General features: G+C 44.9%; 14 protein-coding genes across 16 annotated transcripts; 6 read left to right on the top strand and 8 right to left on the bottom strand.

Annotated features, from left to right (window-relative positions):
• Positions 1-1008: 1008 nt before the first annotated feature.
• On the bottom strand, positions 1009-3160 carry LOC128258565 (signal recognition particle 54 kDa protein). Its single transcript, XM_052990251.1, is given in 3 exon segments — positions 1009-1940; positions 2062-2562; positions 2564-3160. Coding segments are annotated over 3 exon segments (1527 nt in total). The 5' UTR covers positions 2981-3160; the 3' UTR covers positions 1009-1331.
• A 308-nt stretch (positions 3161-3468) lies between these two features.
• Positions 3469-5989, top strand: LOC128258560 (flap endonuclease GEN). Its single transcript, XM_052990223.1, has 5 exons — positions 3469-3689; positions 3768-4074; positions 4130-4419; positions 4476-4643; positions 4701-5989. The coding sequence occupies exons 1-5, from the start codon at positions 3532-3534 to the stop codon at positions 5950-5952; spliced, it is 2175 nt and encodes a 724-aa protein (XP_052846183.1). The 5' UTR covers positions 3469-3531; the 3' UTR covers positions 5953-5989.
• LOC128258559 (alanine--tRNA ligase, mitochondrial) lies at positions 5980-9657 on the bottom strand. The gene is made up of 10 exons (XM_052990222.1): positions 9469-9657; positions 9234-9407; positions 9032-9177; positions 8765-8968; positions 8420-8704; positions 7370-8364; positions 7159-7315; positions 6814-7099; positions 6528-6748; positions 5980-6456 (listed from the first exon to the last, which is right to left on the bottom strand). The coding sequence occupies exons 1-10, from the start codon at positions 9634-9636 to the stop codon at positions 6054-6056; spliced, it is 3039 nt and encodes a 1012-aa protein (XP_052846182.1). The 5' UTR covers positions 9637-9657; the 3' UTR covers positions 5980-6053.
• Positions 9658-9795: 138 nt separating this feature from the next.
• LOC128258566 (acyl-coenzyme A diphosphatase FITM2) lies at positions 9796-11693 on the top strand. Its single transcript, XM_052990252.1, has 3 exons — positions 9796-9937; positions 10010-10596; positions 10654-11693. The coding sequence occupies exons 2-3, from the start codon at positions 10071-10073 to the stop codon at positions 11388-11390; spliced, it is 1263 nt and encodes a 420-aa protein (XP_052846212.1). The 5' UTR covers positions 9796-9937; positions 10010-10070; the 3' UTR covers positions 11391-11693.
• LOC128258567 (ganglioside-induced differentiation-associated protein 1) lies at positions 11626-14062 on the bottom strand. 3 transcript variants are annotated; one of them, XM_052990255.1, is made up of 5 exons: positions 13626-14058; positions 12507-12699; positions 12271-12450; positions 11751-12209; positions 11626-11664 (listed from the first exon to the last, which is right to left on the bottom strand). In XM_052990255.1, exons 1-5 carry the CDS (start codon positions 13746-13748, stop codon positions 11651-11653), a joined length of 969 nt encoding a protein of 322 aa, XP_052846215.1. In that variant the 5' UTR covers positions 13749-14058; the 3' UTR covers positions 11626-11650. The 3 variants fall into 3 exon arrangements, with proteins under 3 accessions (XP_052846215.1, XP_052846216.1, XP_052846213.1); XM_052990256.1 differs by having other exon boundaries at positions 11626-12209; positions 13881-14062; XM_052990253.1 differs by having other exon boundaries at positions 11626-12209; positions 13626-14056.
• A 324-nt stretch (positions 14063-14386) lies between these two features.
• Positions 14387-15656, top strand: LOC128258568 (dehydrogenase/reductase SDR family member 4). The gene is given in 5 exon segments (XM_052990257.1): positions 14387-14773; positions 14838-15240; positions 15309-15416; positions 15418-15456; positions 15458-15656. Coding segments are annotated over 5 exon segments (957 nt in total). The 5' UTR covers positions 14387-14525; the 3' UTR covers positions 15617-15656.
• On the bottom strand, positions 15610-16511 carry LOC128258569 (charged multivesicular body protein 2b-B). Its single transcript, XM_052990258.1, has one exon. The coding sequence runs from the start codon at positions 16341-16343 to the stop codon at positions 15705-15707; it is 639 nt and encodes a 212-aa protein (XP_052846218.1). The 5' UTR covers positions 16344-16511; the 3' UTR covers positions 15610-15704.
• Positions 16512-16750: 239 nt separating this feature from the next.
• LOC128258317 (EKC/KEOPS complex subunit TP53RK) lies at positions 16751-17529 on the top strand. Its single transcript, XM_052989877.1, is given in 2 exon segments — positions 16751-17399; positions 17401-17529. Coding segments are annotated over 2 exon segments (675 nt in total). The 5' UTR covers positions 16751-16817; the 3' UTR covers positions 17494-17529.
• On the bottom strand, positions 17486-19794 carry LOC128258315 (pentatricopeptide repeat-containing protein 1, mitochondrial). Its single transcript, XM_052989875.1, is given in 3 exon segments — positions 17486-17821; positions 17877-18329; positions 18331-19794. Coding segments are annotated over 3 exon segments (2112 nt in total). The 5' UTR covers positions 19699-19794; the 3' UTR covers positions 17486-17530.
• Positions 19795-19842: 48 nt separating this feature from the next.
• Positions 19843-20407, top strand: LOC128258318 (protein Asterix). The gene is made up of 2 exons (XM_052989878.1): positions 19843-20077; positions 20138-20407. Exons 1-2 carry the CDS (start codon positions 19928-19930, stop codon positions 20306-20308), a joined length of 321 nt encoding a protein of 106 aa, XP_052845838.1. The 5' UTR covers positions 19843-19927; the 3' UTR covers positions 20309-20407.
• On the bottom strand, positions 20340-21758 carry LOC128258316 (ubiquitin thioesterase OTU1). Its single transcript, XM_052989876.1, has one exon. The coding sequence runs from the start codon at positions 21605-21607 to the stop codon at positions 20573-20575; it is 1035 nt and encodes a 344-aa protein (XP_052845836.1). The 5' UTR covers positions 21608-21758; the 3' UTR covers positions 20340-20572.
• An 877-nt stretch (positions 21759-22635) lies between these two features.
• LOC128258320 (uncharacterized) lies at positions 22636-23149 on the top strand. The gene is made up of 2 exons (XM_052989880.1): positions 22636-22794; positions 22867-23149. Exons 1-2 carry the CDS (start codon positions 22777-22779, stop codon positions 23035-23037), a joined length of 189 nt encoding a protein of 62 aa, XP_052845840.1. The 5' UTR covers positions 22636-22776; the 3' UTR covers positions 23038-23149.
• Positions 23150-23987: 838 nt separating this feature from the next.
• Positions 23988-24916, bottom strand: LOC128258319 (uncharacterized). Its single transcript, XM_052989879.1, has 2 exons — positions 24770-24916; positions 23988-24353 (listed from the first exon to the last, which is right to left on the bottom strand). The coding sequence occupies exons 1-2, from the start codon at positions 24785-24787 to the stop codon at positions 24180-24182; spliced, it is 192 nt and encodes a 63-aa protein (XP_052845839.1). The 5' UTR covers positions 24788-24916; the 3' UTR covers positions 23988-24179.
• Positions 24917-26228: 1312 nt separating this feature from the next.
• Positions 26229-26945, bottom strand: LOC128258371 (uncharacterized). The gene is made up of 2 exons (XM_052989956.1): positions 26892-26945; positions 26229-26837 (listed from the first exon to the last, which is right to left on the bottom strand). Exons 1-2 carry the CDS (start codon positions 26943-26945, stop codon positions 26253-26255), a joined length of 639 nt encoding a protein of 212 aa, XP_052845916.1. The 3' UTR covers positions 26229-26252.
• Positions 26946-27434: the final 489 nt, after the last annotated feature.

Genomic DNA, 27434 nt, shown 5'->3' with positions numbered 1-27434 from the left:
GAACGGCAACTTCCGGGACAAAATCAAGGGATGCTGTGAGCCCCACCAATAAAGCTATGCCACAAAAACAAACACTTAAAAAAATTATCTAACAACGAAATTTGTATCTTTTCCTAAAATTTGAATTTGGCAAATATTATTCTTAAACTTCTTTCTTAATTTAACTAAATATGGTTTGCATTAAGATAATTTTTTTAATTCTCATAAAATAACGATTAAAGAATCAATATGGTTCATATGGCTAAGAAACGATTCTACTACTAATCAAAATGTTCTTTTTAGAGAGTTTGCTTATAAGTGGGTGTTCCCATAGGGTAGATGTTGGTATGTATTTGAATTTATTTGAACTGTTTGACTCATATTTTCTGTTGACAAACGTTTTTTTGGTCTCAAATAATAATCTTTAATAATTACTTATTTGAAACGTAATTTACGTTGAAAAACGTTTTTTGACAAACACAACAGTTCGTATGAGTGATAAAAATGATCAAAATAACAAACCACCTTTACGTATTTCTCCGGATTAATCAGGATACCTTAAATTATTAAAATAGATTTTGCCTTACAATTTTTTGAAACTTAAAAATATTACAAAAAAAAAGGGATTTTAATCATCCCAATTTAATTTTAAGAATTTTGATTAAATCTTACGAGTTAAATAATTTTAGTATTTTTTAGGTATCTTAGAACACACTTTTTCTCTGAGTGTACTTTCACATTTGAGTGTGTGTGCAGACCCTCCCCAAAAAACAGCAACAAAGGCATTAACATTTGTTCCTCTGCTTGTTTGTTTACTGGCCTACCGTTATTTCGTTTTCGCATTTTGGATTCTCGTTGCCCGACTTCTTGTCGAGTTTTCTGGGCACCTGTTCCCAAGTTGTTTTTTGTTTTAGTTGTATGTGTGAGGACAGAAATGATATTGTGTTAGTTACCGCTTAGGAAGACATACTGTAACATTAAGAAGGTCCTTGAGGTAAATCCACCTTCAAGCCGAATAGACACCACAAATTTAAAGCCAATTTCATGTATTATTTATTTATTTGTTATATCTAGTTCAAATGCCTTACGGTTAATCTGATAGGCATTCTAGTTCCATTAGTTTGTGTACAGAAAACTGTTTAAACTATAAAAACTGACACTGTGGCTGCCAAGCCGTACAAAAACCGAATTGTTAACTGTTTGCACGTCTATATAGGCTATATACGCTATATTCGCTCCCACATCGGATATCAATTTTTGTGGTCTTGGACAAATGGAAACAATGGCTAACAAATTACGAACTACGCGGAAACAAAATCATATAAAAATCGTTAAATTTACACGCCACCTGCTCACTTGCCGCCAAAACCACCCATCAGGTTCCCCAGGCCTCCCAAACCGCCCGCCGCACCCTGTTGCAGTTGCCTCATCATGTTCTGGAGTCCACCAACGCCGCCCATCTGTTGCAGCATCCGGGGATCAATCATCTTGGCCATTTGTTGGTTGAGCTTTGCCATCTGCGTGGGATTCACGTTCTTGGTCATGTCACCCTGCTTAAACAGGCCCTTTACGCCGCCCATCTTCTTGACCACTGCCGCAAATTTCGTATAGTGAGCAATCAGTTCCTTGACCTCGCGCTCCAGGACTCCAGCTCCTTGGGCCACGCGGATGCTGCGGTTCGGCTGCTTGCTGAAGAGCTTCGCGCCGTCCCGATTGTCCAATTCGTTGTCTGACATACTGTCCATCATGGTCATCATGCGCTTAATGCGCGCCATAGACTCCTGCTCGCCTCCCTTGGTCATAAAATCTTGCGAGAAGCCAGGAATCATGTTCATGATCTGCGAAAATGGTCCCATCTTCATGATGTTCTGGAACTGCTCGTACATGTCGCGAATGGTAAAGTGCCCGTGTTTGATTTTCTCCAACAGCTCCTCGTTGCCGTCTAACTTAAGTTCATTCACCTGTAAAAGAAAACGATTAAGTTATATTGTAAAACAGTAATGTAGTTGTAACTTGTAGGGGTTATTCATTTTCTATTTGAAAAGAAATATAAAAAAAATTGTTCAAATTTTTCAAGCTAACCTTATCTATCAGTCCTTCGATGTCTCCCATGCCAAGCAGCTTGCTCACGAAGGGTTTCGTTTTGAAAGGTTCCAGATCGTCAATGTGCTCGCCCGTACCGATGAAGATTATGGGCGACTGCGTGGCCGCCACGGCGGACAGGGCACCGCCTCCCTTGGCGTGGCCGTCCAACTTGGTGATGATCACCGAACCAATGTCAACCTTGTCCTTAAAAGCCTTCGCCTGAGCCTCGCAAGCCTGTCCAATGGTGGCGTCCATCACGAAGATAATGTTGTCGGGGCTGACGGCGTTGGACACGGCCAACATCTCCTCGAACAGCGATTCCTCCTGCTTGTGACGACCCGATGTGTCCACGATGATCATCTCGAAGCCTTCGCGCTTGAACATATCCACGCCCTCCTGGGCAATGACAACGGGGTCGATCTCCGTGTAGCTACCGTAGAAGGGAATGCGTGCCTTGGTCGCGTTTTGTTTCACCTGATCGTAGGCACCGGCACGGAAATGTATCGGCGCACACGAGGCAGGACTTCCAGTTGCGCTTTTGGTAGTGATAGGCCAGCTTGGTGCAAGTGGTGGTCTTACCAGAGCCCTGGAGACCCACAAACATGACCACGTTGGCTTTTCCCTTGATGGGTTGGTAGGGTTTCACGCCGGGATCCACGAGTTTGATGAGCTCCTTGAAGACCGCCGACTGGATCATGCGACGTTTGTTCAGCCCACCGGCCATCTCATCGAAATCAATAACGGCACGAACATTCTCACGCAGCTGCTTTACCAGCCGGATGTTCACATCCGCCTCCAGGAGCGCCGCGCAAATCTCCTTGAGCATCGCATTTAGGGCCTCCTCATTGATTACTGTTGCCTTGCTGAGCGAGTGCAGCGCCGTGGTTATCTTGCGACCCAAATCCGCGAGAACCATCTTGCCGGTGGTGGTTTTGTGTGGTGTGGTGCAAGGACTACTGGCAGTTTCTGAATTTTGTTAGGCTATGCGCGAAAGGCCAGCTAAATTGTATATTTTTTGGACTTTCTTCGCCTGACACGTCGATGTGGAAGAGGAAGAGCCTGCTGACCACTAGCCATTCGCAGCGGGCGCGTGTGCAGCTGTCAAAACAAAGGCGGCAGTCGGTTATCGATTGCGTTTCGTGGTAACTGGTTTTCGGAAAAAGCAGAGTAGTGATGTCAAAATAAATAGCTAAATGTAGCTTACAAAAATGAAATAGTTGTTAAAACAAGCTAATACTTAAAAAGTTTAAAAAGGATTTTATATAATAACATTTATTTTTACAATTTAGAACTAATATAAACCTATTTTCTTTTCGATATCGATAAGATTACATTGAATCAATTCGCTAAATTTCAGGTACATGTTTCATGGATTAAAAAAAAAGCTGAACTAACAACACTAACCAAAAAGACAGTTGTTTGAATTTATTGCGAATTTTTCGCGGCTTTGTTTTATTTATTTAGTTCATGGGTGTAAAGGAATTATGGGGAGTGCTTACTCCCCATTGTGAACGTAAACCTATTAATGAATTGCGAGGCAAAAAGGTGGCCATCGATTTGGCCGGCTGGGTGTGCGAATCCCTCAATGTTGTGGACTACTTTGTGCATCCAAGGCATCATTTAAAGTGTGTTTTTTTTTTTTTTTAAATACTTACCAGTCACTGCTTACTTAGCTAATTTTAATTATAATCCTTCCCTTTCAGAAACCTCTTTTTTCGCACATGCTATTTGATTTGGGAGCAAGTTACTCCTGTTTTCGTTTTGGAAGGAGTGGCTCCAAAACTCAAGAGCCAGGTTATTGCCAAAAGGAATGAGCTGCAGTTTCGGGGCGTAAAACCCAAGAACTCTCCAGAACTCACCCAAAACCAGGCGCCCAAAGGCGACAAGGGACGCACCAGATTCAACCATGTCCTAAAGCAGTGCGAAACACTACTCCTCTCCATGGGAATCCAGTGCGTTCAAGGTCCTGGCGAGGCGGAGGCCTACTGTGCCTTTCTCAACAAGCATGGCGTAAGTGTATAGGTTGTACCCATATTATCCATTATTATATCATTTCTACCCCAAGTTAGTTGACGGCGTTATTAGCCAGGACTCTGATTGTTTCGCCTATGGAGCTGTACGCGTTTATCGCAACTTCTCAGTTTCCACCCAAGGAGCTCTGGCGGCTGCTGGCGGAGCTGTGGACATCTACGACATGCGGGAGATCACCTCGCGCATGGACTTTGGTCAGCACAAGATCATTGTGATGGCCTTGCTGTGTGGCTGTGATTACTGCCCAGATGGAATAGGTGGAATTGGAAAGGATGGTGTCTTAAAACTCTTCAACAAGTACAAGGATACGGAAATTCTGGACAAGTAATATGGTCAATGAGTAAAAACTGTCCTAACTTACTAACTAACTCCCTTTACAGGTTAAGAAACTGGCGCAACGAAACCAATAAATACAATGCTTTGGAGATCAGAGTAGATGACAAATCCATTTGTAGCAATTGTGGGCATATTGGTAAAACCCAGAGCCATACCAAAAGTGGGTGCAGTGTTTGCCGCACCAACAAAGGCTGCGACGAAAGCCTCTGGAAGTAAAAAATATTCTGAAATTAAAATAATCATCTGTATTTATACAACATTTTTCTCAGAGAGCAACGATTATCCATCAAAGCAGAGTTAGCTTTGCGGCGAAAAGCCTTACTATCTCCAGATTTTCCCAATGAGGAGATCATTGCCGAGTTCCTCAGCGATCCCACCGCCATCCCAAATCTTAATCTCAACTGGCGGCAACCAAATCTAGTCAAGTTCATCAAACAAATAGGACATCTTCTACAATGGCCGGAAATATACTGCTTCCAGAAGTTCTTTCCCATCCTCACGCGCTGGCAGGTTCAACAATCAAAACAGGAAAACATTCTTATTCAGCCCATTGAAATCATCAAAAAGCGTACTGTTAAGGGAGTGGCCAGCTTGGAACTGCGTTGGCATGATGCCGGCGGCAGTTTTAAGGGACTAATTCCAGATAAACAAATTTCAGAGTTCGAATTAGAGCATCCGAAGGGAATCGAAGAACTTTACTACACCATTGAGCCATTGGATATGCTGGAGACAGCGTACCCAGATTTGGTAGCTGCATTCTTGAAGTCCAAAGAGAAGCCCTCTAAGAAAACCACGCGAAAGAAAAAAACTGCTTCAGAACAAGATAAGGAAAATGAACCAATATTAAAGCCAAAACGAGTGATCAGAAAGAAAAAGAATGCACCTGAACAGGGTCAGCCTCTGCTACAGCAATTCCTGAGGCGTGAGAAAGAAGGTACTCCTGCCAAGAGTTCAACTTCCCAACGCCAGCAGTGCTCGACTCCCATTACCAAGTTCCTGCCGTCAGATCTGGAAAGTGATTGCGATGCTGGGGAGTTTGACATGTCGGATATAGTCAATGGCATCATATCAAATCCCGATGCCAAGACAGCACTGGCCAAACACGAAGGTCACCGGCTGCATTACGAGCCCGTGTCGGATGATTTAAGTTTACGCCTGGCGCAAATGAGTCTAGGCAATGAGGCGGAGTCAACTGAAGTGAAAGCGAAAAGGGACCGTTCACATATCGAGTTACCACAGAGCAAGCGGTCCTCCATGGACGACAGCTTTGATCTGTTGGTCAAGGGAGATCTAAAAATGCTAGCCAGGACTCCAGTAGAGCGGTTTAAGGTACAGCATCGCCTTAGCGAAATGATTCCAACACCAGTAAAGCCTTTAGCCAACTTGAGCTACTTTTTTGATCAAAGTTTAAACAATGCGGATGCTTTTGAAGAATTCATGAATGCGAGCTTTATCCCCCAAGATGAGGAGGAAAATGAAGAAGACGAGGAGGATGATGAACTGGTGGTGATTAGTGATTAAAAATTCAACTTTTTACTAATTCTTTTTTTTACTAATAATTCCGCAATTTAGAGAGGCAAGCTTACAGCTAGCACATTTAGGAGGGTGATCACATCTAAAACCTACAGGTAAAGCTTAGCGTACGCCTGTGCCTTGGACATTGCCTGCTCCAGCTGCTCCTCGAATAGGTTGCTGACTCTTCGACCCTTCATGTTGCACACAACCTGCGGATTCTGGCCTTTGGGCACAGCTATCTGGCCACCAAAGGTGTCGGCGAAAGATTGCAGCCAAGCGGAAGCGTTAAATTGTTCTGTGACGCAGTTCGATGGTACGCAACAGCGCGCCTTAACGACGCTATCACACATGCTGATTACCAGGACGGGCCGGTCCTGGCAGAGTTTGGTGGCTCGTTGCAAGGGAATCTCCTCCACCAGGGCCGAGCTAGTTATGTAGTGCAGAATGAAGGGGTGAGAATCCACAGGCTTTTCCTGCAGCAGGTTGCGCATTTCAACATCCACGAATTCCCTGAATATATCGATGTTTTAATTGAGTTGAAAACGTCTTAGATGGGTATGTATGGGTAAGTTAAAACTTACTTTAGGGTTGTGCGTGAGGAATCTTTGATTCTTTTTAACATCTCGGTAATGCGTTCTAGCGTGTCCATCTTGAACGCATATGGCAGCTTAATGTCCGTGTGCAGGATATTGTGACGAATGGTCTGCAGTTCCACTTCCGTGGCATTTGTGAGCTTATCAGTCTGGAACTGCTTCTCGAGAAGATCAACGCGATGGCGTAGCAGGGCAGCGGTTTTCAGCACCTAAGGGAGATCCAGGAAAAGACATAAACATCTATAATTTATGCCACCATCACAATTAAACTCACATTTTCAGCCGCCTGGCCAGCCACAGCGGTGAAGGCGAATCTCGCGCGATTTGTCTGCTTTAAATTGACAATGCTAAAGCAGGAAAGCTCACTGGTGTTGGTGGCATGAGTGCCACAGCATAGCTCCTTGGAGCTGAGCTGAAGTTCAGGGCTGTCAACGTTGACCAGTCGTAATCCCTGCTCCGGATAAACCTCACCGGGCACCATCGTGATGTCATTTTGCTGCAGGACTTCAGCGGCACTCAAAAGCTCTACCTGAACCGGTGAGGCAGAACAGATAACGCGGCTATAATAGAGGGTTACAGGTTAAATTCTGTGAAAGTAAGCAATGGAAAGCTGGCTCACTTGATAAGATCTTCAATGAGCTGCACATCGCCCTTTTGGATGCGCTTGCCCAGCAGTCCCAACTCTAGTTTGCAGTGATCACTGGTCACCGAGCTTGAAACCTGATAGGTTACCTTTTTAAAAAGAGAGCGGATAGCAGCGTTTAGCAGATGTGTAGCTAAAAGTATATAATTGTTTTTACTGTATGTTAGATTTATCAAATTCATCCCACCTGTATGATGACAAGTATTGAGTTGTCTCCGCTGAGGATCAACCTGCAGTTCCACCTCGTCTCCAATGGCCAGCTCAAATGCATCGGTAGAACTCGACAATTTGCAGACATGAACCACACAGCCATTGAGATTTTTCACACAGATAACGTCTAGCAAATGCGGAAGCTCTGGCTGGTGATGATTGTTGACAAATATCTTTCCACCATCCGATTGCTGACCACCAGATTCGTAGTAGAAATTGCTGGTAGTAGTTACAATTGAAATAAGGTCGGTGGAGGGTTCCTGCAGGCGACTGCCTTGCGTTCGCGACACTTCCGCATCGTTGAGAAGCATTCCCACGATGCGACTTTTTAGCGGAGGTATCTGGTATGAATCGCTCTCCTTGTCAAAGGAATAGGCATATTTGTGACTGTTGTCGGTGGGTGTCAGACGCTTCGTTAGCTTCGCCTGAGCTTCGGCAATACGCTGCTCATTGGCCAGATCGCAAAGCGATCCTTCCTCGCTTGCTCTTTGAGTGCCCTTGGCTTTAATCTTGGCCAGACTGACCTTAGCCCTGTAGCGCTCCAGATCACAGTTCATGTTCTCCAGTTCGGCTAGCTTAAGGAAGCTCTCTTCGGTAAGACCATATGTATCCGTCAGTTTGTAGAGGAAATCTCCTGGTATTGTGTTATTGGAAAACTTGCAGCGTTGCACCCGAAACTCCCGGTAGGCGGGCACGAACCCTGGGCACTCCATCAAATCAATATCATCCAGATTCGGGAACTCTGTGAGCACCTCTGCAAATGCTTTGGAAGAACTTTCTCTCAGATTCTTATACACCTCCTGCTCGTGGTTAATCAAGTCGATGACTGCCTGCTGTTTAGATGACATCTCTGGATAGGCCTCGCCCAGAGTCTCTACCACAATAGGAACAAGTTGGGTCAACAATTTGTCATGGGCAAACACATGCTCCGAAATGTTGAGAGCTTTGCGGAGCACACGGCGCAATTTTTGGCTGAGGAAGAGTTGGGATCAGTAGGGTAAATATTGGGGTCTACGAGTAAGCTCACTTTTGATCTGGCAGCATTCCATCGGCCAAACAGGCTGTGACCATGCGGGCATGATCGGCTAGTATCCTATAACTTGTGTCCAACATTGCTCCATTTCCTCCATCCGAAAAGCTGCCACTGTAAACCGGAGCCTTTGCCACCTGCTGGATGCCATCAAAGAGCGGAGTAAACAAATCCGTGTCATAGTTGGAATTCTTGTTTTGCAGCACTGCCGTCAAACGCTCGAATCCCATGCCGGTGTCAACATGATTGGCGGGTAATTGAGAGATGGTGCCATCCGCATGACTAGGATGAAAATAAATATTCTTAGTTGGGAATACAATGCGTTTTAAAACGAACTCCTACCGGTTGTACTGTATAAAGACGAGATTCCAGAGCTCTGTGAGATCGGAGCGACCTGCATTGACCAATTTTGCGCGCTGCTCCACGTTGCCAAGATCTGGGCGATGATCAATGTGGATTTCGGTGCAGGGACCACATGGACCAGTGGCTCCCATTTCCCAGAAGTTATCTGCGCAACCAAAGGGTAGTATGCGAGAGGCGGGAAATCTGCAGGTATTAAATAATAAATGTAAAAAAGGTAAGGACCAGATATTATGTAATAGCTAGTACCCCAGGCTCCTCCAAATCTCAAAACACTCCAGATCCGCTGGAATACCCAGCACCTTATCACCAGCAAAGTAAGTTACATATAGGCGACCTTGGTCAATGTTGTAGGGACCACGGAGCAGCTCCAAAGCCATGGCGCAGGCCTCCCGCTGGGAACATAGAGAGTATAAAAAAATATAGCTAAAAGTAGGGCATATGGACCAACCTTAAAGTAATCGCCGAAGGACCAGTTGCCCAGCATCTCGAAGAAGGTGTGATGATAGCCATCCGTGCCCACCACTGATAGATCATTGTGTTTTCCACCCACACGGACGCACTTCTGGGAGTTGACCACGCGCTTGTAAGGCGCCTCTGCTGTGCCCAGGAATACCGATTTGAACTGGAATCAAAAACATGGAATAACGAGCGAACAATGGCATTAAATGGGCTTGTTACCTCACCTGATTCATGCCCGCGTTAACGAAAGCCACCGTGGGATCGCAGAAAGGAACCACCGGACTGGAGCGGACGAACTTGTGGCCATGGCTCACGGTAAAGTGGTCCAGGAACGTCTTACGAATCTCGCGGGCTGTCAGCACGCGCTGCAGCTGTTTGGCCGAGTTGTACATGCCGCAGTTTGATTAAAACCGGCAATTAAAAGCCCTCTAAATAAATCTGAGCCCGAACAGCTGACCGACGTACCATTCACCACGCAGCAGTTACGATTCCAATCAGAGTTGCCATTCGCCGGGCAGCGCCTTTACCCGTGCAGCTGTTCTATTTTTTACGAGCGCAACACGTACATTTTGGCCAAAATAAAAAGTACAAAATTAACAATAAGAGCAATTAAGGGGCTTAGAACTACCAAAGAAAAATTCACTAAATTAACGGTCAAGGTTATGTGAGAGCCTTTGGTGTGGTACAACTCAGGTTAGTTTGTATTTCAAGCGTTGAACTTTGACACGTTCAGTTCTTCCGCTTTCACTTTCACTTTGTTCGCAGTATAACCAAAAACGGCAGCAAACAACGCAGTTTGTTCCGAACCTACGAACCCAGTCCATCGATGGCCACCAAAAGAAGACCGCTGCGTCCCAATTTGGGCAATCCCGGCAACTCCCCCTCCGGCTCCAACATGAACTTCAGACCCGGAGGACCCGATATCACCCGGTCGGAGGCCCGTGGAACGAGACCCACGGCTGCACCGACAAGTATCCGCGAGATCCTGGTAATGGGTGTCATCCATCTGTGCAAGAAGATTATATTCTTCAACACGGACCTCAAGGTGGCCTTGTATCTGGGCAGTCTGTTTGTGATCTCCGTGATCGGAGACTTTGCGCCCTTCCCAAAGACCTATTTCGCCAGATCGGACAACCTGTTCAACCAATACTTTGTAAAGGTGGGCTGGGGCTGGACACTGCTCTTTGTTGTGCCCTTCCTGGTACTCTCAGCCTACACGATCACCTGCGGGGACCACAAACGAATGCTGAGGCACCATTTTCCACGCATAGTCATAGCCACTTTCTTCTGGTTCTTCTGGACGAAGCTGTTCAACATTGTGGAGAACTCCTATGGACGCTGCACCACAAAAGGTTGGTTTAAAGAAGAAGCCCATTAAGAAGTTATTAATTCAAAACTCGTTATTCCAGGCTTTCAAAGCAAATCAAGCTGTCTGAGGGCGGGACACCTATGGAAGGGCTTTGACATATCCGGGCATGCTTTTATACTGATCCACTCCAGCCTGGTGCTGATCGAGGAGGCGCGTCCCATCATCCGATGGGAGACCATCAAGGAGCACATCCGCAACGAGTGTCACAATCGCAGTTCCGCCCAAAACTCGGGCACAAATCCCTTGAGAACGCTGAACGAGGAGCAAATGCGTAGCCTGCAGTTCTTGTACAAGCGCCTGACGCCGATCATCCGCACTTTGTTCATTGGCATGGCGGCTCTGCAGCTGCTGTGGGACATAATGCTGGTGGGCACTATGCTGTACTATCACCGCATGATCGAGAAGGTGATCAGCGGCATTATTGCCATACTCACCTGGTACTTCACGTACCGTTTCTGGTATCCCACACCCGGTCTGCTGCCCGAGGCGCCTGGAAATGGAAGCTTCAGTTACCAACGCGAAATACCTACCTTCCCGTTCAAGCGCCCCTCGCATTTATCAACGGGAGCCGCCTCGAGCTCGGGATCCAGCACCTCGAGGACGAACCTCAATGGCAAGGCCGCTACGATGGGGGTGCCGAGGGATCAGCAGATGCCTACTTTCATGGGAATGCCGCTGTTCACTACTCCGAAGGCGGCCAGTGCAGCCGCAAATTTGCTGCTTACCGAGCAACAAAGGCGGGACAAGGAACGCGAGCAACAGCCGCTCGAAAGCTGAGCCCTGGACGGTTCGCCTGGCTCGCCAAGCAGCCCTCAAGCATAGCAGGAATTGATAATTAGGTGACGGATTGGAATTTATACCAAATTTTTGTATATTCAGCGACGATGAAATGATGAAATCAATGATATTACTAAGCAGCCGAGGCTGGCACTGGATCGCGTTCTGCTCCTCATCCTCCTTCGCCTCCTACCATGACACCCCAGCATCCTTCATCAGATCAGCAGTGCGTAGCTTTAAGCGTTCTTATGTTCGTGTGTTTATATGTGCCCAACTTTAACAGTAAAAGGATTTGTTAACAAAGTCTGGTGTCCCAATCCTCCGCTCACTTGTGCGCGAAGGCGGCGAACATGGCCATACCCAGGAAGCCGGCTCCCGCTCCAAGTTTGTAATTGCCCGGCGTCCGCGTCCACATCTCGCGCAGGATGGCAAAGTTGCTCGGCTGCAGGCGGTGGAAGGACTCGCGCTGTCGAAAACGCAGGTAATAGGCCTCAACCTGTGGCAGTTTTCCAAATGCCCAGAAGTGGTTCTCGAACCCGAGCTGGTATAGCCGATGCAGCAGCAGTCCCAAAGATATATCCCCTACGGTTAGCTCGTCACCGGTCAGCCACTCGCTTCGCGGCGCTTGGGCTGATAGTTCCTGCTCCACGTAGAGCAAAAAGTGACGCACGGCATCCAAAACTTTCTGGAAATCCTCGCGGGAGGAGGCTAGATCATGCCGGCGTATTTGAATATCTAGCTTGTGCTGCAAAGCTGCCTTATTGGTTGACTGCTCGTCCAGAGAGCGGCGCAGCAGGTCAAGTACCTTGCCGTTGTTTTCTGCGGGTAGAAAGAGTGATAAACTTAGTCAAGCTTATAGTTTGGGGCAGGGGTTACTTACTTAGGCAGGACTGGCGCACGGGTCCTATGAAAGGCGCTTTGGGCACCAGCTTCAGATCATCGTGAATAAAGGAACCCAGGCTGAGAGTTCCCACCGGAAGGCGACTTATTGCTTGCTCCAGGATCAACATCTGGTCGAAATCCTTCGAGTTGTGCGGGGGCTTCAAGGAACGATGAATCCCTAGAATTAGCAAGCTAATTAAATAGGCAAACGTAAAGTATTCCGGTCTCAACTACCTCCTCGGAACTTGCTCTCCACATAGCTTATGATGTGCGTCGAGTTAGGAACAACAAAAGCTCCGTCTTGGAGCACTGGCACATCGCCCTTGGGATTGAGGTTCAGGAACCAGTTGGAATACTGCTCGCCATTGCACAGATCAACAACGTACGGAAAGAAGTCGATTTTTTTCTCGTAGAAAACCATAAGGACCTAAAAATATGGGTGGAGTTGTTTGCATTTCAATTTCATACATTATTATTACACTATTTTTATTGAACAAAAACACTCTTTGCTAACACTTGAAATTCCTCCACGTTAAAAAAATAAAACTATAAATATATATATAACGAATATTTTTTTAAAACTGGAAAGTGGAAAAGATAATACATTTTTTACCCTTTTACTGCTTTATATGTATGTACTTTATATAAGATGACTTATATTTGTATTTATTTTTTAGGCTTTATAAATGCAAGATGAAGTTATTCGAACTTGTAAAAGTTGAATAACTAAACAACAATGCCAATTAAATGTAGATAAGTCAGTAATTGCCTATAGATGACGACCAAAAATATAACGTTTTAATATTTGGTTCGCCAAGCCGAATCCGCCAAAAAGATAACAAATTTATTAATACGACCTTTTGGCATTAAAGGTTTAACAAAAAAACCCTATTAATAAATTTTGTATATTTCTGAAAGATTTGGTTTGGCAAACCAATAAACCATTTAAATATTTCGGTTAAGTAACTTTACTTGTATCAGCTACTGTACATTCGTTCAGAGGTTTGTTTATTTTCACGTTTATATTATTTTGTTTTTCCCTCAATCTGCCTCATTAGCACCTGCAGTAGCTACGTAAACAGCGTATAATTCAATCCGATGCTGTCATAATGTAGACCCCAGTCTGGTATCGAGAGAACTCCACTATTCCGCATTGCCACCCGCCAAGTCATGCTCCATTGCACCCGAGAGCAGAGAGATTTAATGAAGATTGTGGGTGGATAGCCTTCAGGGCGGGGGCATCCCATCATTACATCGAAAATAACAACGATGACGATGATAAGTTTTGTAATTTCGCGGTTTTGTTGGGCAAATGATATTTTCAAAGATCACATGATTAGAGCGCTTACTAACTTTTTGCGCATGGAAGTTGTAGGGATGAAAGAAGAGCACTGGTTTGTTGTCCGGAAGATCGGGAGCCTTGAAGTCCTGGATAGTGGGCGGAATAGCCTCGATCTCCTTGGCCTGGTCACTCATGGTTTCTTGAATTTTATTTATAAAATAATTTGTCTCTAAAATTTAGTTTATCTTTAGTTTGACGTATGGTTTTTCACTAGCATAAGGGCTTTTCTCGTATCACATGCCTAGCCGACGGTTGCGAAAAGTTACCCAAAATCGTAAGCGCGTGCCGGACTAAATCGGAGAGCCGGAGACTGGTGTACTACTGCCGCCGACGACTACGACTATAGTGAAGTCAGATCCGCCGGTAAAGCTAAAGCTTCTCCGATAACTTAATAATTCGCACTTTTGGCTGATTGCTCTACAGGCACATATGTATATGTTTTGGACCCAATAACACTCCATTATGTCAAGCGATTTTCTCCCACTTTGCGGTTTGTTTGTCATACTTATTTATCTTTGTTTATATTATTACGAAACTGAGCGTTTATCTTGCTATTTTGAGATTTTCTTTTCAAAACGTCTTATCTGCCAATGACTGAGGAATGCGTTGGTGCTCTTAATTGGAATAACCATACAACCCATTGTCTTGCTATAATTTCTATATTAAGCAATATAATTAATAATTATGTGGGTTTCATTCGATTAGTAAGCAACCGCAAAGATAGCTTTTCTGCATTTTCAAAATTGGCGCCACTGGCATAATAAGCTTTTGTCAACGTTGTGAATGGCAATCGGCGAGGAAGAAGAGAACAAGTAAACAACTTGAAGATTTTCGCCCGTTATAGTTAAATTAGGAAAATCAATTGTTAGGCAACGAGTCCTGGGATCCTTTTTTAATATTTGGCATCAAAAATGATCCAGCTTGGCAAACAACTGGTGGTCAGGGCGCCAAAGATTCGATTATGTGCTTGCGCTGTGAGTGGAAGTGGTCAAAGTTCAAGTCGCGATCAAAACACCAACGATTGTAGCCCAAAACTTGTTGGCCCAAATCTTAATCAATGCCACAAACGTTTGTCAAGCACTAGTAGTCAAAGTTCAAACGCCGGCCCGATGAAGCGCTTAGCAGGAAAAGTAGCCGTGGTTACCGCCTCCACAGATGGGTAAGAAATAAAAAAAAAACGTTCCAGATAATTACCTGCTTATTCCTGCTGAATCTCTCAACAGCATTGGCTTCGCTATCGCCAAACGTTTGGCAGAAGATGGCGCTTCGGTGGTCATCAGCAGTCGGAAGCAGAAGAACGTGGACTCTGCTCTGGCAGAGCTGCGCAAACTGAACCTCAATGTCCACGGACTCAAGTGCCATGTGAGCGAGCCCCAGGATCGCAAGCAGCTCTTCGAGGAAACCATCGGCAAGTTTGGAAAACTCAATATTCTTGTCAGCAATGCCGCTACCAATCCGGCGGTGGGTGGGGTCCTCGAATGCGACGAGAAGGTGTGGGACAAGATCTTCGACGTGAATGTGAAGAGTTCTTATCTGTTGGCCAAAGAGGCGCTGCCTCTACTTCGCCAGCAGAAGGACTCCAGCATCGTCTTTGTCTCCTCCATTGCGGGCTATGATGCCTTTGAGGTACGTCCCCTTGTTATCTCGTATGTATGTACTGTACATTCTTTATCTCCAATAACTTAATCTTGTAGCTACTTGGTGCCTACTCAGTAAGCAAGACAGCACTGATTGGCTTGACCAAGGCTGCCGCTAAGGATCTGGCGCCCGAAGGCATTCGCGTCAATTGCCTCGCCCCAGGAAGTCATCAGGACAAAGTTCTCCAAGGCTCTCTATGAGAACTGAGTCGGCCAATGAAGCGGCCCTGAGCAAAATACCCATGGGTCGCCTGGGCACCAGCGAAGAGATGGCCGGCGTGGTGTCCTTCCTCGTCTCCGAGGATGCGGGCTACATTACGGGCGAGTCGATTGTGGCCGGCGGCGGAATGACTGCGCGTTTGTAAGCGGTGTACATAAATATATTTCCTTACGGTCTATCGATAACAGCGGTGTTCACAGTAATTACAAAAAGGAATAGCAAAAGTCTAAAAACTAAGATGAGCGCAGTTTGGCCAGTTGATCGGCAATATCCTTCTCGGTGCGCTTGCCGCTCGTCTCAAAGTCTGAGGTGCCCGTGGCCGGGATGCTGGACATTTTGCCAGAGATTTCGATGCCGATCTCGTCGAGAACCTTGTTGACCACGGCATTGGATTCCTCCTCGTCGCCCGACTCGGTCAGCATGTCGTCCAGTGTGTCGTTTATCATCTCGTCGGTCATCTCCATCTTCATGTTGGCCGCCTGGAACTGGCGCACAGTTTCACCAATAGCCTCCGGACGCATCACCTTGTTCATTTCACCCATCGTCTTGGCTGTGGTGCCCATGGCCTCGCTGAGGGCAATATTGGCGCCCATGTTCTTGTTCTGGTAACCAATAGACTGGATCTTTCCGGAGGCTGCGTAGGTGCGGGACTTTTGCTTCCTGATCTCCACAAGCTGCTTGGCCAGGATGCGGCAGGCATCGTTGTTTCCCGCGGCGGCATTGCGTCTGATTTCCAGCTCCAACTTACGCTCCTCCTCCTCCATTTTCCGGCGCTCCCGTTCGATGTCCCTGGTGGCCTTGCGCAGCGATCGGTCGTTTTCCCGCTGCTGCTCCTTTACGGTGGGTTTCTTGCCGAACAGATTGTTGAACATTTTTGGATTTTGTGCGAGTTTAGACCTTAGCTTCGAGACTTCTAATGATTTGTGATGGTTTTTCCTGATGATGATTCACACGGAGATTGGATTGGCGCATAGTAAATATCAAAACAGCAAACAGCTGGTCTGCATGTGTTTCGTTGTGAGTGTTTAAAGCTGGGTCATGAGCGCAGGTGGCAACTTTTTTGAGGGGGATAGTTTTCCAATTTATAGTTACATATTTTCTGCAGATTTAAAATTGGTCATAAAAAGTTTTAATAAAACTTGCCATTTTACATAGTAAAAAGTTTAACTTGGTTAACATTTTTTTTATTATATTTATCTGCTTTTTTTCTGAGGTGATATTTTGAGAAAATTTTTTGTTGGTTCCTAATAAGACCCTAGGTAAACTACTTATCCCCATGCCCATGTATGGAGTTGCCACTTTTTAATCGGACGAAAGCGCTGGTTTGTTGTTAGCAGAATTATAAAATGCCTCTGGAAATCCTAAAACAAGGCGCCGAGGGGCGTCTTTATCTGGGCGATTTTAAAGGAGAGTCCTGCCTGATCAAGGAGCGCTTTGTGAAGAAGTACCGTCACCCGGAACTGGACACCCAGATAACGCGGCAACGCATGAAAGCCGAGGCAAAGGCTGCGGGACGATGCTTGGCCGCCGGGATTTTGGCCCCAAGGATCATCCACTCGGACCTTAACAGCCACAAACTGTATATGGAATACTTTGACAAAGCCAAGACCGCCAAGCAGTTTATACTGGATACAGTGACCAGCCAGAGCGAGGACCTGGCAAAGCAATCCCTCCAGGAGTTTTGTACGAGAATCGGATCAATCATTGGAAAAATGCACTCGAACCACATTATTCACGGGGATCTGACGACTTCGAACATCCTTATCAATCCGAAGGGCGGCGATTACGACGTTATATTAATTGATTTCGGATTAAGCCACTACAATCAGGCGACTGAGGACAAAGGCGTGGATTTGTATGTCCTCGAACGGGCTTTACTGAGCACCCACAGCGAGCAACCGTATTTGTTCGAACACATTTTGACCGCCTTACCGCACGGAATGCGGAAAGGACGAGCAGGCTGTTCTATCCAAGTTCGAAGAAGTGAGAGCCCGCGGACGCAAGAGGACGATGATTGGTTAACAAATAATAAACTTTAATGGCTTTTACACTACTAAACTTATTCTATCCTCTTTAAAGGCTCTCTGGGAGGGTCATCCTGGAGCTCATCTATCTTGATCTTCTTGATGTACTTCCGTATTTTGGTTTTCCGTTTCAGTTGCTCGTGCTTGAGTGGCTCCATTCCCTCGGCGGCCGGCTCCTTATATTTCTGATATGGGCGCTCCTTAACCTTGGCAATGGCATCTTCTAGCTTAAGACCAGCTAAACCCAGCTCCTCGTAGTACAGGCGGTATTTATCACAGAATTTCGAGTGTCCTTTCTTGAAGGCGGCTGTCTTGGTCGACGGATGCTGTAGGAGATTACAATCAATAATTTTGCAAGTGGAAACCTAGTACTATACTCACCCTAGCATCAATTGCTCTCGCGCATCCTCTGTGAAAGTTGTGCAGGTGACGCAGAAAGGATTCATTGGGCTTGATGCCCTCTTCCAGACTCAACTGAATTATCTCATTGATGTAGCTGAAGGATTTGTTCGCGCATCCCTGCCGCAGCATGGCGCCTAAAATAGGCATGTTCATCTTTATTCCCGCTACTTGCATCTGTTGCAGCAGTTCCCTTGCCTCCTCTTGGGTGCGGCAACCCAAAGCAAGTACACCGTAGGTGACAATGTCCGGCCGCAAGCCCGCCGTTCGAATCATAGTAAGCACCTCTCGTGCGTTCTCGTAATCGAACCGCATGGACCGCTTTTTGATTAGTATGTTGAAGAAGTCTATGTCCGCCTTGAGTCCAATCTTTCGCACAAAAGTGAGCAGCTGCTTCTCTGCGGCGTTTGTAGGCGGTATCACCTCTAGTAGTGTAGGTAAAGGTTTCTATGTTTGGTGTGATTTTGTGCTCTTTCATATGCTCTAGAAAACCAACCAGGCCGCCGAGAAGTAGAAACCGCTCATGTGGTCGTGTAACATCCTCCAATGCCACTAAGCTGCCCAGATGAGGCCGAGGCAGCAAAAGGTTGGGTAGTTCCAGCTCGCTCGCTGTTGTTGACACCTCTATTTGGGCCGGTAACGAAGTGGAGGCTGAAGTAATACTGGGTAGTTTCTCATTTTCCCCTTCCTCCAGCTTAGGAATGGGTTTTTGCCCAGTTGCTGCCGGAGCGATCTGATAGAGAACCTCCTGCATCGAATTCAAGTCACCAAAGCCACAATCCCTAGCACATCTCAACATAGTATTGAAGCTATAATAGTCCGGACTGATACCGCTCTTGAGCATTTTGTGCCATGTGAGCAGAGCGTGCCGGAATCCATGCTCTGGATTGCCGGCACATGCCTGCAGCAGAAAGTTGAACGTATCGGCATTTAGCTCCAGCTGGCGCTCCGCCATCTCGTCGGCCAACATGTAGGCGGTGTTAACATCCCCGCACCTTCCATAGGCTTTTATCATTGCATTGTAGTTCTTCACATTCGGCTCGTAGCCCTTCTCCAACATGTTCTCCCGCAGAATCTGGGCCTTGGCCAGGCCGTCTCCCAAAGAGGGAGCATTGGCGCAGGCGTTGAAAAGTGAGGTGTAGGTTCCACCGGTCACTTGGAGGCCCCGCTGACGCATTTTGGTGTACAGGGCGAAAGCCTTGCGGGTGTATCCCGCCTTGGCGCAGCCGCTGATCAGCAGGTTGTATATGTACTTGTCCGGTTTGACGCGATCCTCCCGCAGCATGCGCTGCTCTAGCACGGCGATGGCCTCATTCAGGCGGTTCGCTTTCAGATGATCCTTGATATGGCGTGCATATTCCACGGCCTTTAGTTTCTTTGAGCGCCGCGTGGGATTGCTAATAAACTCCTCCTCTTCGAGATCTCCGGGGTCTTGAGTTTCATTTATATTTGCACCACCAAAGGTATCCGGATCCCCAAAGTCCAGCTTTTTTTTTGGGCTCTTCTCCTTAAGTTTATTTTCTGGTCTAAATTTGTGCCGCTGCTTGGGTGCTTCTGTGGAAGGTTCCTGCAGGACTTCTTCACGGAAAGGATTTAGGTTCCTGTTGGCCTCTCGCTTAGTCTGTAAACCGGCTTCCTGATCCGTAATCCTGACGTGCAGCAGGCGATTCTGTGCTAACGACCAGGAGACAGGAGTTACCGCTGGCCGACTCAAATAATAACTGTTTAATCCCCTTCTGGTGGTGTTTAATTGCAAGCCACGCATGTGCAAGGCCATCGAACGGCTAAGCAATCGCAAAGCCATTGTTTCCGTTATAATTTTCTGTGATTTTTATGTAATTAAATAACTATTTCAAACACGCTACCCGCGGCGGTGTAAATAAAGAAACAGCTGAAACGCAGTGATGCCACGTAACGCAAAGTGCCATTCACAATAACGACAGCAAAAGAACTGACATTCACATTCCTCGTATACGGCCCTTGCAATCTGACCTGGTTTTGGATTAAATTAGTGAAAATTAAATAAATTAAACATGAGCATCGACCCGCGCCGCAAAGAGAAGATAATCCGCTACAAGGCGCCCAAGAACCAGGGCCAAAGTGGCGGCGCCAATGAGGACATGATGCCGGATTACATGAACATACTGGGCATGATTTTCTCCATGTGTGGACTGATGATGAAGGTTTATCCCGTGATAGCACCAAAATGACTAGGCAATAACCCGTATTTACTATCCCCGCAGCTCAAGTGGTGCGCCTGGTTTGCCCTCTACTGTTCCTGCATTAGTTTCGCCAGTTCCCGGGCCAGTGACGACGCCAAACAAGTGCTCTCCTCCTTCATGCTGAGTGTTAGCGCCGTGGTGATGTCCTACCTCCAGAATCCGGCAGCCATGACCCCGCCCTGGGCTTCCTAGCACTAAAAAGGAATATAGACTCGATGTCTAGTCTAATGTAGATGAAGATGTATACTTTATTGCGTTCCGAGAGGGATTAAAGAGGGACTATGAAAACAAGCGGCTGGCTCAATCATTAATAACTTAAGTAGGCGGTGATGTGGAGGTAGTACAATTTAGCTACTGCGGTGACTCCTCGCACGGCGATTGTGGCTAGGTGGTGAGCAGGTAGTAGGCGAACAGCATGAAAGCCACAATGTAGACGGTGCCAAAAATCAGGACGTATTAAATCTCCCCAAAGCGTTGGTGTCCGGTTTGCTTGGCGTGTTCCTGGGCCTGCACCTGGCCAACCAGCCTTACATCGCACTGCATGCAACGCAATGTGAACTTGTCCACATTGGTATACTGGCGCGAGGACTGCGCCTCGTTGGCCAGTTGTTCCGCCTGCTGATACACGCCCAATTCCTCCACCGGGAAAATGGTGGCCGGGGCAGCACTTTGGGAGGTCTCCATGTACAGCGGATCGTAGTGGATGCCATCAAAGAGCAGGAAGACACGCAGTCCGAAGTTCTTGTCCTCGCCAAAGCGGTTGATAATGGCATTTTGGATGTCCACCACATCGATCTCGATGCCATAGTAGTTGGATAGAATAGATACCTCGATGGCGCCGCCCCACGAGTCCGCCTTCTGTATCCAGGCGCAGTACTCCGCATTGGACTTGCCCAGCACGGCGTCGTTGTAGCTCTGGGGATCGGCAGCCACCTCCTGGGCGATGATATGCCGCATCATCTCGCTGCCCTCGTTGTCCACTTTGCCGTTGAGCACAAAGCGGATGCTGGTGAAGAGGCACGAGTTGTCCGCCGGCACCACCTTCTTCAGCAGGATGCCGTTGAAGTCGCCGTTTGGGCCGCTTTCCGTGGGCGCCACCGGGAGCTCGGGAACCTGGGCGGGTACTCCTCCGGTTGCTTCCAGGAGCTGAGCTTCCTCTTCGGCCTGTAGACGACGCGCCAGCGCCTCGTCATCATCCATGGTGTGGGTTGCAGGCACAAAGGCGGGGGCAGTGGGTGCAGCCTTCTCCTCCACAATCAGTGTCTCTCCGCTGTTAATTCCGACCGTCTTGAGGTCGCGCTGCTCCTGCTGCTGCGACAGGTCCAGTGGTTTCGGCGGATAGCCCACCAGGACGTGCAGCTGGGGCGCTTGTATGGCGGTGGCCTGGACTATTTTCGTCTTCAGTTCGCCCAGCGTTGTATGCTCGTTCAGGTCATTGACAATGAATTGACCTTTTTTGGACTTGAGCTTTACACTGAAAGATCCCGTCATTGTTCGAGTTCAAACTCCTCCTGCGGGTGTATGTGTGGGTGTGGACTAAAATTTTATACTGACTCTGATTTGATAACTTATATATTGTCTAATTTGGTTTCCTTTTTTCGTATATGTATTTTTTTTATTGTTTAATTAGAGATGGAATTTAAGACGATTAATCGATGTTTTTGGTTTTAATATCCGAGACTCGATGTCCACCTCTATGTTTAATGTCAAGGCGGTGCCAGATCGTCTAACTTTTGAGGTGTCTGGTAAATTGGCGCTTAGTTATACAAGTTTGAAAATGTATTTAAAACTTTATTTAAAAGGTTTATAATATATAAAATCGATAAATAAATAAAAGAAATATAGTTCGTCAAACAATTCATGAAGTGCTTTTAATAATAATAATAATAATAATAATAATAATTTTAATTTGTTTAATTTTTTCATGGTCACAAATGGTAGAAAACATTGTTTGACATGTACTTTACACATCACTTTTACAATTTCAAAAGTTGGCAGGACGGTTTGTCCAATAAGGCGGCACAAATTCAAATTTAATACTTGTAGTTTTTCGCGACAGCCAATTGAATGTCTTTTAGCAGCCAGCTCAGCTAGTCGAGCCTATTATGTAGGTGTGAACAAAAAACTAATGGGTAATCTTGGCGTTAAGGCCAATGTCAAGACGCTAATTAATATTTAGCAGAGAATCTGCTCGCAGCTAATGGCCTGCTCAAATAGAACCCAGAACCAAGGAAACACCGATTAGCAAAAAGAAGCGAAGCCGGACAAACCACAAGTCAACAAATTGCCCAAACATAAGGCTCAAAAGCCGCACAATGGAGCCACAAAAAGGTAGCCCAACAAAAAAAGGAACCTGGCTTTTGTTATCGCCATTGCTTCACATGCGTGGTGGGGTAAAATAACATTTAATAGTCCAAACAAATTGATTCCCCCCTCGACTCGTGAATCACTGTATTTTTTGCCGCACCGCAGCAACACGTTGATTTAATTTCTATGAAAGACGAGCGGTCTGCCGGCCAAGCAACTCATTGGCAACTGTCTGCCTCTGGCATATAAATAGACGGGTCGGCGGGGTCCAGTGATCAGTGCAAGCAGGTCTGTCAACGCGCAGTGCGAATTCATCGATCATACATCTCCAGCCCAACCGAAGCCCAGTCAACATGAAATTCTTGCTCCTGGTGCGTCTTTAAATACGGATTACTTTGATAGACCTTACTGACTGTGGACTCTCCACATTTACTCATTTTCAGAGTGTGTTCCTTTGCCTGGCCGTGTGCTTCATGCTCACCAGTGCTGCTCCCCGCGAGGAGGCCATTCCTGAAGGTCTCGAAGGACCTGGCAGCGAGTCCGTCAACCCCTCCGACGACCAGTCCTTCCTGCTCAAGCTGAAGCTGCTCAAGAAGCTCCTGTTCCTGGGTTAGGAATTAAAACATTTCATTCATGGATTTTAGCTTAACTATGTGTTTAGGTCTTAAGGAGGAAGAAAAAAACAAATACAAAAATTATTTGGTAACAAAACATTTTTTTCACTTCTCTTTTGGGCTTAAGGCGAAGTTGGCGTTGAGGTTTTTCTTGGGAATTTTGATAAAAAAGAAACATCTAAACTTAAAAATTTAGATTAAAAATTTTAGCTTAAATATGTATATATGTCTGGCTGTTGAACTTTTTCTTGAAAATTTTAATAAAAAAAAAAATCTAAACTAAAAATAGGATATTATGTTATGTTCCCTCCGCTGCTATTTGTTCAACAAAAGTACTTCCAATACAAATAATGGAGCGAGAAAGGAATCAGGTTCGTTTCTTCAGTCTTTTCTTTAGTTCTTACAAACTTACTCAAAATTGTGCTCTTAGTGTTTTGCATTGGATAATATCCACTTAATTTATCTAACACAGAACTATTTTTAAACGAATTTACTTAAAAGCTAATAGAAAAGTTGAATAATTTATTAGTAAAATTTATAAATAAAAATTTTATTTCTTCCATTATATTATGTTACTATTTTTTAATTTGTTTTATGCATACTCTATTATTTAATGTATCCAGTTTAATATAATAACTTTTTACTATAAATAATAAAGTAAATGAAAACTTCATTGAATAAAAAGCGTAGCCCATTAATCTCAGAGTCTGTCCCTCAAATGGCACACACTTAGCACACCGCCGACTTTTCATTTATGTGGGATGGCGATTGGCCAATGCACTCATGTAAGGAAGATTCCGCTCGCTTTTCACACTCTCTCCCCAGAAACGATCCGAAACGAGTTTCCCACTCAGACTAGGGAAAACAAAAACTCGAACAGCCGCCAGTCATTAGCTCCTTTTCGGTCAAATATGGAGATCCCCGAACCCCAATGACATAAGAAAGCCGACTTGGATGAAAATTACATTTATTTTAGTAACGATTACGTATACTTTACTCGTATGTATGTGCTTGTGTGTGTGTGCTTATGGTAGTGTCTAAACAAAACGGGGTTGAAAATCGAACGCAGTGTGGGCGGCAAGGTTCCCAATTGGTTGGACTAGAATTTGCTCTGGGCGTGGCGGACAGCTGGCATATGTCTCCTAACCCAGAAGCTTCTTCAGCTTGAGCAGCTTCTTCAGCTTGAAGATGGCCTGCGGATCCTGGGGACGCTGAACGTCATCAAAGGCCGGTTGGTAGATGTTGTCCCCGATCAGGGACTCATCCACGGGCACCGCAGACACAAGAACAAAAGCCATAAGGCACACGAAAAGGGTCTGAAAATGTAAGACAAAAACTTATTAACAACGGAATAAATTTGATGTTGCTGATACAGCAATTTTAATGTATATTTGTTCTAATATACTTAAATTGGAACAGGAAAAGTTAGAGCCTTTCAAAGAATAAGAATATTTCTAATTCTTAATTTATCATTAAAATAAATGAAATCAATATATTTATATGTATAAAACAACATTACAGGCTTCAAAGTGACACTCATTCAAAATCTATTTCAAAATATATGAGAGTGCCAATAAAAACATTAGATTTAATTCTGGTTTAAAAATGGCATATTAAATACGTCATTCCCACAGGGTTTACAAAGTGGATTCTATAACACAGTGTTTCGATTGCTTTAGAAATCCTTTTTTAAAGCGTATACCACTTAATGAAATAAAATCATCAAACTTACCAGGGCTAGGTACTTCATGATTACTTCTGCTGAGTAGATGATTACGCTGATTAATCCAAAAAACGACTGCACCTAGCTTCATCTGCGATCTGGGCCTTTTATAGCCGAACTTTGGTTGACCATCGATGATAATGTCATATGTAAACTGCAGTCTGCAAAGGAGAAGAGGACAAATGAACGATACATAAACAAAAGACGGGCGCATAAATAAAACGGTGAGCGAAAAAGAAGTATCAACAGAAAACCCTGGCCAAAAGCACAGTCAAGGGGCGTGGTCCGGTTGGGCAGGTGTTTTTTTTTTTTTTGGTAGGTTTCAAAGCACCAAAACCAGGCCGCCCTGTTTACTTGGCTTTTGGTGGCATCTTTTGTTTGCTCGGCTTAGCCACTGAAGAAGTTGATAGCTGATTAAATAATAATCATACTGAGTAAACGAAAACCGAGCACCAATGAAGGTCATTTCGAATGCGGTCAGCAGAGTGATGTTTACACACAATAAGGAAGAAGACAATAGGAAGTTACATTGCTGATTCTTGTGTCAACAGGCCCACAATCACCCAGTTAACAATAATATTGGTTTACCAACCTCTCAAGTTCATGAACATCTGCCGCTGCCCCTTTTAAATTGATCAATCACTGGCCAAGCCAATTAAATAATTATCACTTGAGAATAGGATCCATAAATATTTGGCACTTTTAACAGCTGTCAAGCCTAAAGAGTGGAACACTAAGTCAATAAAAGCAAAGCTAATCGATGGAACCGTTTTGGGTTGGGCTGTAGCTAAACTAACCCGAGACTTATACGGAGGCCAAGCTTTTCTGCACAGTCATCGTGGAAGTATCGAAGATGACGATGATCTTGCAGCCGAAAACCGGAAACATTTGCCCTGCTCTCAATATGTAAATTTATGAATTTTCGAGAATGCCGCCACAATGTCAACTTAATTCAAAACATTCCATAGATTGTACTCGAAAAAAAAAATGTGTGAAATGAATACCACCGTGGCGACAAAGTAAAATATTGAATTAAATTAATATCATTGAGTCAGACCATGTCGTCGGCTTGTCTCGCATAGATTTATTTGAAGTTTAACATATTTCCCATGCCCCTGGGCCTTTCAATTAACTTAGTTGGGCGTGGCTGTATCATGTGTGAGATGTCTCAATCATGCTGAATTGTTTGTAGGAGACAATAAATTTTATTACCCACCCAAAACATGATGAACGAAAGGAAAGATTATAAAAATTGCAGAAATTGTGAAATGAGTTAACAGGTGTGTAATAAAAAAATACAAAATTAAAATAAAAGCACAAAAAAAAAAGTTATTTAATTTTTGCATTTTTAAGTACCATCTTATATATTTTAAGCCCATTGATATTTATTAACAAACATTTTGTATATTTTATTTTAGTTTAGTAAAACTCATATTGCCGTGAAAAATAGTTTTAATTTTATTGGTAATCGATTGAAGCTTCATAGTTGTCTTCAATAGGTTCGGTCCTCTGAACTTGGATTATCATTTTCTAATTCAGGCCCTTTAGCTGTTTCATCCCGTTCCTCGCTGCTTTTAGTACCCGGTGGTTCTTTATATCCAGGTGGGGTCTTCAAGGCAAACTTAATCCTGCAGGAAACTAGTTTGATAACCTCCTCATAGACTTGTATCAGCTCAAAAAGTACTAAATATCTTCCATCGGGTATTCGAAAGGGAACCAGCTTGGCATTAATTGTGCTATTTTGCACGTAGTAAAACCCTGGAACCAAAGGACATGAGACTACGAAGGTGGAGGGCAAAAGACTTTCGCCTGCTATCTCCTCCAGAGTGATATTGCGTAGGGCATCGAGAAGCTTGCAGAGATCTTGGTTTTTGAATCGGATCAGATCTACTTGATCGGATCCACCCACTTTATCGGAAAGCTTCCGCACGAAAATATGCACAAGGAGCTTGCCTGGAAAAGGAACTTGAACTGTTAGATTAAAGCTAATTCCCTCAAAATGTTCAATGTCATAGGCCACATAGATATCATCGGGCACAAAAGATTTGGCATAGAATTCCTCGATCCTCAGATTTATCTGCCTACAAACTATTCTATTAGGATTTTATTTAAGCTTATTTTAACTACTCACACATTGAAGAGCTCTAAAAAATATAATAAATATCAAAGTTTGCAAAGGTCGCATGTTTTAATGCTTTAGTGATGGACCTATACAAATAACTGGCCACAATTTGCTGACATTTGGCAACTGGGAAATTAGCCTCATTACGCAGCTGTTTAGTCAGGCCACGTTAACTGGACTAATGACTTTGTTTCGCCCCGATTCTTATCGATCAATGCGCCAACCGTGATTGCATACCCTATGAGCCAGCAGGGCGTATGCGTAATGTGGATGTCCAAGATGTTGACACGGCGTATGCTTAATGAACAAATTCACAGCGACAAATATTTTCTGATAGATCAACGTGTGTTGAGTATTTACCCAGTGCAAAATAGTCGGCGATTTACGAGTCAAATGTGAAACCTAACAACGCATTTATAAAGACGATAACTATGGAACCTGAACCCAGTTGCGAATTCAGCGGTCGTCGGTGGCCAACTGATGAACTTGAACCAAATAGCGTGAACGAATAACTGGTAAAAACAGCAAAAGTTACCATGTAAACGGACATAA

This window comes from Drosophila gunungcola (genome assembly GCF_025200985.1).
Source record: "Drosophila gunungcola strain Sukarami chromosome 3L unlocalized genomic scaffold, Dgunungcola_SK_2 000003F, whole genome shotgun sequence".
NCBI classification, from domain to species: Eukaryota; Metazoa; Arthropoda; class Insecta; order Diptera; family Drosophilidae; genus Drosophila; species Drosophila gunungcola.
The sequence above is the reverse complement of the archived record's forward strand: the minus strand, read 5'-3'. Positions and strand labels throughout refer to the sequence as shown.

What these genes read in the sequence shown, in the direction of transcription:
- LOC128258567 (XM_052990253.1), bottom strand. Translation starts at nt 13,748, where the DNA reads ATGAGTGACCAGGCCAAGGAGATCGAGGCTATTCCGCCCACTATCCAG. An exon ending in ACAACTTCCATGCGCAAAAA is followed by an intron (nt 12,700 to 13,625) that starts GTTAGTAAGCGC and finishes CCATATTTTTAG; the next exon opens with GTCCTTATGGTTTTCTACGA. An exon ending in CGTGCGCCAGTCCTGCCTAA is followed by an intron (nt 12,210 to 12,270) that starts GTAAGTAACCCC and finishes TTCTACCCGCAG; the next exon opens with AAAACAACGGCAAGGTACTT.
- LOC128258559 (XM_052990222.1), bottom strand. Translation starts at nt 9,636, where the DNA reads ATGTACAACTCGGCCAAACAGCTGCAGCGCGTGCTGACAGCCCGCGAG. An exon ending in TTAACGCGGGCATGAATCAG is followed by an intron (nt 9,408 to 9,468) that starts GTGAGGTAACAA and finishes TTTTGATTCCAG; the next exon opens with TTCAAATCGGTATTCCTGGG. An exon ending in CCTTCGGCGATTACTTTAAG is followed by an intron (nt 9,178 to 9,233) that starts GTTGGTCCATAT and finishes CTATGTTCCCAG; the next exon opens with CGGGAGGCCTGCGCCATGGC.
- LOC128258316 (XM_052989876.1), bottom strand. Translation starts at nt 21,607, where the DNA reads ATGACGGGATCTTTCAGTGTAAAGCTCAAGTCCAAAAAAGGTCAATTC.
- LOC128258371 (XM_052989956.1), bottom strand. Translation starts at nt 26,945, where the DNA reads ATGCGACCTTTGCAAACTTTGATATTTATTATATTTTTTAGAGCTCTT. An exon ending in TTTTTAGAGCTCTTCAATGT is followed by an intron (nt 26,838 to 26,891) that starts GTGAGTAGTTAA and finishes GTTTGTAGGCAG; the next exon opens with ATAAATCTGAGGATCGAGGA.
- LOC128258318 (XM_052989878.1), top strand. Translation starts at nt 19,928, where the DNA reads ATGAGCATCGACCCGCGCCGCAAAGAGAAGATAATCCGCTACAAGGCG. An exon ending in TGTGTGGACTGATGATGAAG is followed by an intron (nt 20,078 to 20,137) that starts GTTTATCCCGTG and finishes CTATCCCCGCAG; the next exon opens with CTCAAGTGGTGCGCCTGGTT.
- LOC128258569 (XM_052990258.1), bottom strand. Translation starts at nt 16,343, where the DNA reads ATGTTCAACAATCTGTTCGGCAAGAAACCCACCGTAAAGGAGCAGCAG.
- LOC128258560 (XM_052990223.1), top strand. Translation starts at nt 3,532, where the DNA reads ATGGGTGTAAAGGAATTATGGGGAGTGCTTACTCCCCATTGTGAACGT. An exon ending in CCTTTCTCAACAAGCATGGC is followed by an intron (nt 4,075 to 4,129) that starts GTAAGTGTATAG and finishes TTCTACCCCAAG; the next exon opens with TTAGTTGACGGCGTTATTAG. An exon ending in GATACGGAAATTCTGGACAA is followed by an intron (nt 4,420 to 4,475) that starts GTAATATGGTCA and finishes CTCCCTTTACAG; the next exon opens with GTTAAGAAACTGGCGCAACG.
- LOC128258566 (XM_052990252.1), top strand. Translation starts at nt 10,071, where the DNA reads ATGGCCACCAAAAGAAGACCGCTGCGTCCCAATTTGGGCAATCCCGGC. An exon ending in TGGACGCTGCACCACAAAAG is followed by an intron (nt 10,597 to 10,653) that starts GTTGGTTTAAAG and finishes TCGTTATTCCAG; the next exon opens with GCTTTCAAAGCAAATCAAGC.